Source organism: Oncorhynchus tshawytscha, linkage group LG10, assembly GCF_018296145.1.
Source record: "Oncorhynchus tshawytscha isolate Ot180627B linkage group LG10, Otsh_v2.0, whole genome shotgun sequence".
Taxonomy (NCBI): Eukaryota; Metazoa; Chordata; class Actinopteri; order Salmoniformes; family Salmonidae; genus Oncorhynchus; species Oncorhynchus tshawytscha.
The window spans coordinates 46,586,418-46,597,721 of record NC_056438.1 but is presented as its reverse complement, the minus strand read 5'-3'; the positions used below and the strand labels follow the sequence as shown (position 1 = coordinate 46,597,721).

Genomic DNA, 11,304 nt, shown 5'->3' with positions numbered 1-11,304 from the left:
CCCTTTGGAATCCTCTTTATTAAATGGCACAGTGTACAATGGTCATTTGGGGGAAGGCCAACAACAGGTGGGAAGTAAAACCGCATACATTTTCTTTGCCCGTTTTAAAATAGTTCAGCCCATCATAGAATAATCTTAGCCCTTTTGACTGACATGTAACACACTGAAATAAACACTCACACCACGGAGCAGGCGTAGGAGCCCTTCTGCGTCTGGCTCTCTCGGATGAGGAAGGTGCCGTCACACTTGTCCCTAAGCAGCTCCTCTGCCTGGGTGCGCTTGATGTCGCCCACGTACCATGTGCACTCGTCGTGGTGGGGCGAGCCCTCATCCTCCTCCACCAGCGAGTATGAGCTGTAGGAGGGAGACAGGGTGTTAATGACTCATCGCCTCACTGGATGTTTTACAAAATTCTTTATAAAGGTGTTAGGATTACTTTTGGGTAGCTGGTGCAGAGTTTAAAGGCATTGCAGCTTTTACGGAAAGGCAACCTGGTTATTCTCAGTGGGCAGAATTGGTTGCAAGGACATAATTGTCATTATGTAAATGTCTTTTTACAACAAGAATATGGACACACATGCTTTGTTTAATGACAGTGGCAGGTCATTGGTAAAAATAGAAAAGAGTAGAGGGTCTAGAGAGCTTCCCTGCAGTACACCACACTGTTTTAATTAATGTTTTATTCTTTGAATATTCGAAACATACAATATACTTGTTTACAATAACCTACAAGTTGCATACTGGACCCTATTCCAACTAAATTACTGAAAGAGCTGCTTCCTGTGCTTGGCCCTCCTATTTTGAACATAATAAAAAGGCTCTCTATCCACCGGATGTGTACCAAACTCACTAAAAGTGGCAGTAATAAAGCCTCTCTTGAAAAAGCCAAACCTTGACCCAGAAAATATAAAAAACTAAATCGGCCTATATCGAATCTTCCATTCCTCGCAATGCTTTACTTTCCGGCTACACGGATAAAGCACGAAATAAACTTCAGTTAGTGCTAGAATCCTGACTAGAACCAAACAATTTGATCATATTACTCCAGTGCTAGCCTCCCTACACTGGCTTCCTGTTAAGGCAAGGGCTGATCAAGGTTTTACTGCTAACCTGCAAAGCATTACATGGGCTTCTTCCTACTTATCTTTCTGATTCGGTCCTGCCGTACATACCTACACGTACGCTACGGTCGCAAGACACAGGCCTCCTAAATTTTCCTAGAATTTCTAAGCAAACAGCTGGAGGCAGGGCTTTCTCCTATAGAGCTCAATTTTTATGAAATGGTCTGCCTACCCATGTGAGAGACGCAGACTCGGTCTCAACCTTTAAGTCTTTACTGAAGACTCATCTCTTCAGTGGGTCATATGAATGAGTGTAGTCTGGCCCAGGAGTGTGAAGGTGAACGGAAAGACTCTGGAGCAACGAACCGCCCTTCCTGTTTCTGCCTGGCCGGTTCCCCTCTCTCCACTGGGATTCTCTGCCTCTAACCCTATTACAGGGGCTGAGTCACTGGCTTACTGGTGCTCTTTCATGCCGTCCCTAGGAGGGGTGCGTCACTTGAGTGGGTTGAGTCACTGACGTGATCTTCCTGTCTGGGTTGGCGCCCCCCCCTTGGGTTGTGCCGTGGCAGAGATCTTTGTGGGCTATACTCAGCCTTGTCTCAGGATGGTAAGTTGGTAGTTGAAGATACCCCTCTAGTGGTGTGGGGGCTGTGCTTTGGCAAAGTGGGTGGTGTTATATCCTTCCTGTTTGGCCCTGTCCGGGGGTGTCCTCGGATGGGGCCACAGTGTCTCCTGATGCCTCCTGTCTCAGCCTCCAGTATTTATGCTGCAGTAGTTTATGTGTCGGGGGGCTAGGGTCAGTTTGTTATATCTGGAGTATGTCTCCTGTCTTATCCGGTGTCCTGTGTGAATTTAAGTATGCTCTCTCTAATTCTCTATTTCTCTCTTTCTCTCTCCCGGAGCACCTGAGCCCTAGGACCATGCCTCAGGACTACCTGGCATGATGACGCCTTGCTGTCCACAGTCCACCTGGCCGTGCTGCTGCTCCAGTTTCAACTGTTCTGCCTGCGGCTATGGAACCCTGACCCGTTGACCGGACGTGCTACCTGTCCCAGACCTGCTGTTTTCAACTCTTTAGAGACTGCAGGAGAGGTAGAGATACTCTTAATGATCGGCTATGAAAAGCCAACTGACATTTACTCCTGAGGTGCTGACTTGCTGCACCCTCGACAACTACTGCGATTATTATTATTTGACCATGCTGGCCATTTATGAACATTTGAACATCTTGGCCATGTTCTGTTATAATCTCCACCCGGCACAGCCAGAAGAGGACTGGCCACCCCTCATAGCCTGGTTCCTCTCTAGGTTTCTTCCTAGGTTTTGGCCTTTCTAGGGAGTTTTTCCTAGCCACCGTGCTTCTACACCTGCATTGCTTTCTGTTTGGGGTTTTAGGCTGGGTTACTGTACAGCACTTTGAGATATCAGCTGATGTAAGAAGGGCTATATAAATAAATTTGATTGCAGTGAAACCGCTCAATAACTACATCATACCAGTCATCCAACAGATTCCCATTCAGAGCGACACACAGTAGCAACCAGGGTCAATGACCTGCTCAAGGGCATGTTGATCGATCTACCACCAGGCCAAAAAATGTGAACCCGAACCCTGAAAAGATCCCGCCACAGTTCCCCAATAGCTGTCTCTCAACCATTTGTGACCCCTCCCACATCCCCCCCAGTACACGTTTGACATAAGAGAAGCTTCCATTAAAGAAAACCCCCGAGTTCTCTCAAATTTATCAAATGAACAGCAAACCTGGTTTAAAAAAAACAGCTAAAGCACTACCTCACGGCACAACGCCTTCTCCCCTATTTGGCCTAGATAGTTTGTGTATGTATGTATGCATGTATGTATGCAGGTATGCATGTATTTTTTAGGCTACGTGTGCCTTTTTAAAAATGTATGTAGTTCTGTCCTTGAGCTGTTCTTGTCTATTAATGTTCTGTATTATGTCATGTTTCGTTTGGAGCCCAGGAAGAGTAGCTGCTGCTTTCGCAACAGCTAATGGCGATCCTAATAAAATACCTCCCCCGAAAATACATCAATATGACGTCCATACAAAATACAAGAACAATATAACGTCAATACAGAATACAAGGCAACAGTTTCAAATTCACATTTTACAGACGCACCCAACAGGTATAGCTTTATAACACGCAATCTAAACACTTGCCAAATGTTTGTCACTTACTCTTCTGCCTCGTTCTTTATGCCCAGCCACTCATTTATACTCTTCTGCCTCGTCCCCTTCTGTGTCAACCATCTGCAAGACCAAAGAAACAGAATTGCACACAAGTCCACTTCAATTCAGTCAACAAATAATATATATATATATATTGCATATTTAAATAATATAACTTGTTGAACATAGCTATAGCCATGAGTCTTGCGTGTTTTCATGGTCATCAGCGTTAGCTATCCTGCTACAGAGCTTTGTGATGATGTCGGGATGAGTGCACGTCACTCGAACATAATGTTTCATGGTAAACAAAAAAAATGTCTCTGTAGTATTGCGTTTTCTTACACCAGGTACTGGTCCCTGATCTTCCTTAGCTGAATGAGGTCCGGCTTCAGGCTGTTCATCCTCTTGTCAATCTCTCGGTTGTCAGTGGCCTGCTGCTTCAGATCCTGCTCCAGCTTTCTCTTGCTGTCGTGGATCTCCGTCACCCTAGACTTCAGGCGCTCGGAGTTGCTCTGGATCCTGATGTGAGAGAGGGCGGGAGCATAACAAATCACCTCTGGGGTTCATTGGTAGTGGTCTGGTTTGACTGTTCTTTACAATACATTGACTGATGTCTTAAAGTGTCTTAAAATACAGCCTACGTACATAGAGGTACAAGTTTAACACAAGTTGTGGTTGAAATACCCATGTCACTATGGACAGGCAAAACACTTACTTCTGGATCTCCTTGTCGTTGCCTTCGCGTAGGAACTTCTCGATGGACTCTTTGCTGTAGCGCTCCTGGGTCTCACACTGCTCCTCGAAGATCTTGATGGTCTCGCCAAAGGCCTCGATAGCCGTGCGCTTCATCTGGAGCTCCTGACAGAGACACACAGGGGAACACAAGTCAGCATGGCACATGATGGGACCAATGCAATCCTCCTATTTGTTTCCTCTCCTTTTGCGACCACTTACAGTCATGCGTGCGTACATTTTACGTATGGGTGGTCCCAGTGGGAATCGAACCCACATCCCTTGGCATTGCAAGCGCCATGCTCTACCAACTAAACCACACAGGACTTTGAAATACTTTGAAATGGAGTCTCATCTTCTTCGCTTTTCCACTCATGGCAATGGCAGTTAGGAGGGATGTGAATTTCCACCATTTTCTTTTCACCTGTCCTCTCAGATCATTGGTTAGAGAGCAAGGATAAAAGAAGGATACAAGAAAAATATCTCATTTCAGAGTATTGGGACAGAGCCTGAGACAGAGGTGTGTTCCAGAAGTATGGACCCAGTACGCCCTTTACAGTATAGTACCTGTGAGGTGCGTGTGTACTCCTCGTAGAGCACGTCGTACTCCCGGCTCTTCTCCTGGTACTGCTCGTGGTACACCTTCAGCTGCTCGCCCACCGCCTCAATGCTGTCCTCTTTCACCAGCTGCTCCTGAGGAAAGCAACGTTATACAACTGTCAGTGACAATATTCACAAAGCAGCCAATCAAGCGGGAGGACAATGATGCTGCAATACAAACTGAGCAGGAATCAAACCGTTCCGTGAAAATGTCCTTCTAACTTGCACTCTAACCGGCAATGTTTTGGAATTCAAGGAGTGGAGAGAAAAAAAAGAAAAAAACTGAATGTATACATCTCAAGAGTTGGCTGAAATATGCATCTGTGGTCCCGGCATAGACTACAGAAGATTGTGGCGGTAGTGGTAATCCTAAGGTTAGAAAGGCAGGCCAGCAATAGGACAAAGTTCAATTTCGATGCACAGTAAAGTTGTCTGTCGTTGTCAATGTACATGTAGTGTAAAGTAGGTACCTGTTGGTATTTGGAGACGGGGTAGAGGAGCCGGGTGTCTAGCTTAGCGTTGTACTGGGCCAGGGAATCGTGGCGGTAGTGGTTGATGAGCTCCACCACCGTGGTGAAGGTGAGCGGCTCGGAGAAGCCATAGCGACCGCCCCGGTGGCAGATCTTTATCAGCTTGTTGTTGCCTCCTTTCCTGTGGTGGAGAAACGGTGAGACATCAATGTCAATGGCGAGAAATACATTTGAAATCTCGGTGAAGGTGACGTTGCTTTCATTAAGATTCATTCTGTAGACCCTTTTGAACCATTTGCTCTTTTCCCAAACGTGAACCCAAGAATCGCAATAGCAAACTTACATTCCACATTCTAAAAGGAGATCAAAATTCACTCATTTACAGACGTTTAGTAAATGTGTTATGTTGACCGTCCTCCGCTCTTTACATAAGACCTATACTATATTACTTGATACTAGGAGTAGCCTCTCACCTGAGGGTCAGTGTGTACTCTCCTTCCAGTTTGCTGGAGGCGTCACGGACCATGAACGTCCCGTCAGGGGTGTCTCTCATCTTCTCGTTCACCTCCTCCCTGGAAACAACAATGGCACAGTTGAAGGGGATTGTGAATTCATGAAAGCACCACATCCTTCACAATATAATCTCCCGTGGGCAGATTCTACTCGTAGACCAAAGAATCTTCCGGGACTAAATGGAATGTGTGAGACAACTAGCAGCAGAAGCTCCGATTTTGGGGTTTTCGTCACTGGTTATTTGGACATATTAGGATTTGGTGAAGGAGGTGCTAAAAACTGCTTCGACTGGCTGAGAGTTTCCTTTTGAGAGGGTGGAAACTTTTGCCGGAACTCTCAATTTCTAACACGAATGAACAAAGCAGTTAATCACGCAGCTGACCAAATTATACAAGATTTTTTACTTTAACACACAATACAATTTAATGACTAGCACATGATAACAATAGGCTGTTTCATGAGAGCTGATTATCGTATACCATAATCTACAAATAGTTTTTTACTATAATCCAGTTTTAATCCACACAAAAATGTGGTTACTGGATAAATAAATACTATAGGCCAGGGATCATCAACTACATTCAGCCACGGGATGATTTTGTCTTGAGCGGATAGTCAGGTGTCCGGAACATAATTTTAAATAATAGATTGCAAAATTGACCGCAAGAAACCCAAATAGATATAATATTTGATTAAAACATGACCATTTCAAACCTTGCTTACATTTGTATATGATCACATACAGGGCCTTTGGAAAGTATTCAGACCCTTTGACTTTTTCCACATTTTGTTACGTTACAGCCTAATTTTAAAATATATTAAATAGAAACCCTCAGGCAATACACACACAATACCCATAATGACAAAGCAAAAACAGGTTAATAGAAATTGTTACAAATTTATTTAAAAAATTGAAACATTAATACATAAGCATTCAGACTCTTTGCTATGAGACTCAAAATTGACCTCAGGTACATCCTGTTTCTTTTGATCATCCTTGAGATGTTTCTACAACTTGATTGGAGTCCACCTGTGGTAAATTCAATGGATTGGACATAATTAGGAAAGGCACACACCTGTCTATATAAGGTCCCACAGTTGACAGTGCATGCCAGAGCAAAAACCAAGCCATGAGGTCGAAGGAATTGTCCGTAGAGCTCCGAGATAGGATTGTGTCGTGGCACAGATCTGGGGAAAGTGTACCAAAACATTTCTGCAGCATTGAAGGTCCCCAAGAACACAGTGGCCTCCATCATTCTTAAATGGAAGAAGTTTGGAACCACCAAGAACCTTCCTAGAGCTGGCCGGCCAAACTGAGCAATCGGAGGAGAAGGGCCTTGGTCAGGGAGGTGACCAAGAACCCGATGGTCACTCTGACAAAGCTCTAGAGTTCCTCTGTTGAGATGGTTGTCCTTCTGGAAGTTTCTTCCATCTATGCAACACTCCACCAATCAGGCCTTTATGGTAGAGTGGCCAGACAGAAGCCACTCCTCAGTAAAAGACAAATGACAGCCGGCTTGCAGTTTGCCAAAAGGCACCTAAAAACTCAGGCAATGAGAAACAAGATTCTCTGGTCTGATGAAACCAAGATTGAACTCTTTGGCCTGAATGACAAGGGTCACATCTGGAAGAAACCTAGCACCATCCCTACTGTGAAGCATGGTGGTGGCAGAATCATGCTGTGAGGATGTTTTTCAGTGGCAGGGACTGGGTGACTAGTCAGGATCAAGGCAAAGATGAACGGCGCAAAGTACAGAGATAATTGATGAAAACCTGCTCCAGAGCACTCAGGACTTCAGACTGGGGCGAAGGTTCACCTTCCAACAGGACAACGACACTAAGCACAAACCCATGACAAGGCAGGAGTGGCTTCGGGATAAGTCTCTGAATGTCCTTGAGTGGCCCAGCTAGAGCCCAGACTTAAACCTGATCGAACATCTCTGGAGAGACCTGAAAATAGCTGTGCAGCAATGCTCCCCATCCAACCTGACAGAGCTTGAGAGGATCTGCAGAGAAGAAATGGGTGAAACTCCCCAAATACAGGTGTGTCAAGCTTGTAGCGTCATACCCAAGAAGACTCGAGGCTGTAATCTCTGCCAAAGATGCTTCAACATAGTACTGAGTAAAGGGTCTGAATACTTATGTAAATATAATATTTCAGTTGGAAACCGGATGCACCCGAGCTCATTTTCGAGTCTCATAGCATATGGTCTGAATACGTCTGTAACTAAGGTATCTGTTTTTATTTTTAATACATTTGCAACCATTTCTAAAAATCTGTTTTTGCTTTGTCATTATGGGGTATTGTGTGTAGATTGATGAGGGAAAAAACTATTTTAGAAGGCTGTAACCTAACAAAACGTGGAAAAAGTCAAGGGGTCTGAATAATTTCCGAAGGCAATCTGTAATTAAAATCACTTGGAGCTGATTTGCTGGTGTTTTAACGCAGTTTAACAATAAAAAATAAAGTGTTTCCCCCCTTCAGAAAACTTGGGGCCAAACTATTTTGTTGATATAATAAATTATTTAATTGAGGATTTAGAAATGTTATTGATACACGAGTGGCTCTTTACCTGGAGATTTCCCCCCAGTACCACTCGGAATCACTCAGTATGCGAGTCTCAGTCATGGCTGGAGTCGTGGTTTTGGCCTTCATTGGCTTGACTGGTAGAGCTATACAAAACACACGGATACAACCGAAAACCCCATTAGATTAGAATGTTTTGGACAAGCAAACATCACAAGAGATTTTCAATAGAAAAAGTCTCATTTACACATACAGATCCTGACACACAAGCCAAATCATCTTTAGTTGGGGATGTTTCGTGTGTGCTTATTGGTCTGTACAAATCAGCACTAAGTTATGCACAGTAAATAGTACAATCCATTATTCTGTGAAAACCATTCAAAAAACAAAAACTATTTTCATCCAGTCCAGGTTCTATATTAATTTCTATTGAGCCCTCCAAATTTAGAGCACTGTATGTATCTACCCATCCATACCAGGGGGCGGGACTTCCTGTCCCATGGCCCTCTCCATCAGCAGCCTCTCCAGCGCAAGTGCAGGGAACTCCTCCCCCACCTCCCACCTGTCAATCAACAACAGCAGGGAGTAAGACACACAGTCATAAGATGTTCAGTCAGCGGCAGGTCATTCAAAACACATGGTGCTGAGGAGGCAGGGGAAAAGTACTCAGCTGCAGTCTGTAATAACAGCTTTTAGCATTAGGGACTTCCTCTTGAGTCACACGAGGGAGAGAGCACTAAATCACATGTTCTTCCACTAAACCAGTGCCATTGGAGCCCTCACTTGTCCATCTCAAGAGGATATCACTAGCTATGTGGTAGGATATTCACTAGCTGTGTGGTAACTACGCAATCCGACACAAAATGGCTGCTGTGCATCACAAGGGTGGGGTTTGAGTTTAGTTACTCCAATGTAAAGCAATTTGAGAACTAGTGAAAAGCAACAGTTTATACAATATGAATTTAATCCATTATGATGCTTGCGCACTGCTCACACAATACTCCCATTCCTGACACCAAATGCTGATTGAACATGCCGAATTGGACAAACAAAATGGCAACCAACACAGACGAGCGGCATACACTGACCCAACTCTGTTTGTTGGCATATGTCTGGGTGGTGTGAATGTGGCGTTAGAACATTGTAAAAACAACAACAACCAACAAAGACTGACTTGTTTTTTTTTTTAAAGAAACAGTAATGTGTTGGAAATTCCAAATTGCTATATTTGCTGCCCAAAGGTAATTCTACAAATATTGACTCAGGGGTGTGAATGTTAGATCATGTATTCTCCTACTCACCCAGTAGTAGAACTGGGCCGGATCAGCAGCGGCCCAAAGACCAGGCCCAGGGTGTGAGGGTCCAGGCCGTTGAGCTGGGAGCCCTGGCCCACCTTGCCCAGGTGTGTGAGTAGGTACTGCAGAGTGAGGCGATGGTGCAGGGGCACACTAGTGGCCCTCTCCAGGACCAGGCTCAGCTCCCTGCCTCCGCTGCTGCTTGCCGCCAAGTCTGTGAGAGGAGGCAGACCACATGTTACCACAGCCCCTTACTCACACAAGCAAGTGTGAACACACAACATGGAACTCGCTCTCAGCACACATACACAAAGTCCCTGGCATCCCCAGGGACCAGGGTAGCTTTATAAGTTACAATATTTTTGGGATGCCTGTGACTAGCTCATCCCCAGCACTCCACTACTGGCTTATTCTCACAGGCAGGAGGGGGGCACGCAATTGACACGCCACACAATCAGCTTCATGTGATTATGTGACTTTCTATAGCCTAGGTCTGTATCGTCTGGGATAGGGATGGGTTGGGTTGGTGGGGGGCGGACAGTTGAGCACAAGCAGGGGTCAGTGAAATGTGGCATGTACCCGCGGCGCCGTGCTGCAGCGCAGCCTGCAGGTCTGGGTAAACACCGGGGGGGATGACGGGGGACGGCAGCTCCCTCAGGTAGCGGACCACACACTCCGACAAGGCACCCACGTCACTACCCGACTCCACCTCTGGGGGGAGAGAGACAGTCAGTGGGTCCGGCCAGCTGCATTTCATTCAGCCAGATTTGCCACACGGAAAAAGCATTGGGAGCATTTTGAATGCATTACGTGCATGATATGCCTACATTTATATGCTAATAGTGTAGCAAGTCTTATCATGCACTATGGGTTTGAGAAAAGGTATACATGTATTATTTAGAGGTTGTACAAAGTAAGTGTTGTTAGCCCAAATTGGATATAAAAATGGCCTTCTACTACAGTGGAAGTCTAATAAGATAAATACGTGGGGGTGAGTTAACACTCATTCAAAACACGTCACTTCACTTCGAGCATTACTATACTAATTCTAACAGAACAAATACAGCTGGAGCGTGACTGGAGTAACTCACCACCACTCCAGCTCTGTGTTGGGCTCTCAGAGTTGGAGGATGCCACAGGTGTCCTGTATAGTGTCCTGCAGTCCAGACCTGCAGATGAATCGAGACAATAGCTCATCAGCCTTCTAAAAAAAAAAAAGCCCCTCTATAGTATGCATGACTGCCTGACTTGGGATGACAGACACAGACAGATGGTCACATTAAAATGTAAAGACCCTAGGGATTAGGGCCTGGCATTTTAACTTTTTTGACAGTTGGAGTGTGTGCATTTATCTATATGCAAACATAACCTAATTATGATAATGTAGCTGCTATTTACAGAGCCTTATTACAATCAAGACACCTGTTTTATAGTTAAAAAAAAAAACATGTCAAATAAAATAAAAACGGTAAAGTGGGATTCGCATCTTGTGTCTGGAAGTTATTCTCAACGAGTGCTCATTTGAAACGTGGCTCAACTTGGCAGTTGAAATACATTTTTCAGGGTCACAAAACACAAATCGGTGTTTTTTTCGATATACAGACGTTCGATTGAGTTTATTATGCCTGTTCCTTGGAATTTTTCTACATTTAACACTGCATGGAGATGAACTATGGCCAGGATTCTGATGAAAACACGCTCTGTCTTCATCAAACTAATGTTGTTGCCTATTTTCAGTGTGGAACCAGTCTGTGTTTACCGGGATAATAGCCGAGTCGTACCAATTCAAAATGTCACTAGCAGCTCGCAAAGTACGGTCGTCACTAACGTTAGTTACCACAGCTACAAAATCATAAACCCTGGACTGTTTCTACAATTTCTTAAATCTGGTTTTAAACCTAACCGTTAACCCTAACCTTA

General features: G+C 44.7%; 1 protein-coding gene across 3 annotated transcripts in view; it reads right to left on the bottom strand.

Moving 5' to 3' along the window:
• Nucleotides 1-11,304, bottom strand: part of LOC112260309 (phosphatidylinositol 3-kinase regulatory subunit gamma) — a 55,828-nt gene that overhangs the window by 7,979 nt on the left and 36,545 nt on the right. For all 3 annotated transcript variants that reach the window (XM_024435310.2, XM_024435312.2, XM_042328625.1), the window contains exons 4-15: nucleotides 10,476-10,553; nucleotides 9,964-10,095; nucleotides 9,391-9,598; nucleotides 8,566-8,651; nucleotides 8,136-8,235; nucleotides 5,523-5,621; nucleotides 5,050-5,230; nucleotides 4,547-4,672; nucleotides 3,963-4,105; nucleotides 3,590-3,766; nucleotides 3,257-3,328; nucleotides 181-354 (exon numbers count right to left, since the gene is read on the bottom strand). In XM_024435310.2, coding sequence (XP_024291078.1) covers nucleotides 181-354; nucleotides 3,257-3,328; nucleotides 3,590-3,766; nucleotides 3,963-4,105; nucleotides 4,547-4,672; nucleotides 5,050-5,230; nucleotides 5,523-5,621; nucleotides 8,136-8,235; nucleotides 8,566-8,651; nucleotides 9,391-9,598; nucleotides 9,964-10,095; nucleotides 10,476-10,553 — 1,576 coding nt within the window. The remainder of the gene's footprint in view (nucleotides 1-180; nucleotides 355-3,256; nucleotides 3,329-3,589; nucleotides 3,767-3,962; nucleotides 4,106-4,546; nucleotides 4,673-5,049; nucleotides 5,231-5,522; nucleotides 5,622-8,135; nucleotides 8,236-8,565; nucleotides 8,652-9,390; nucleotides 9,599-9,963; nucleotides 10,096-10,475; nucleotides 10,554-11,304) is intronic.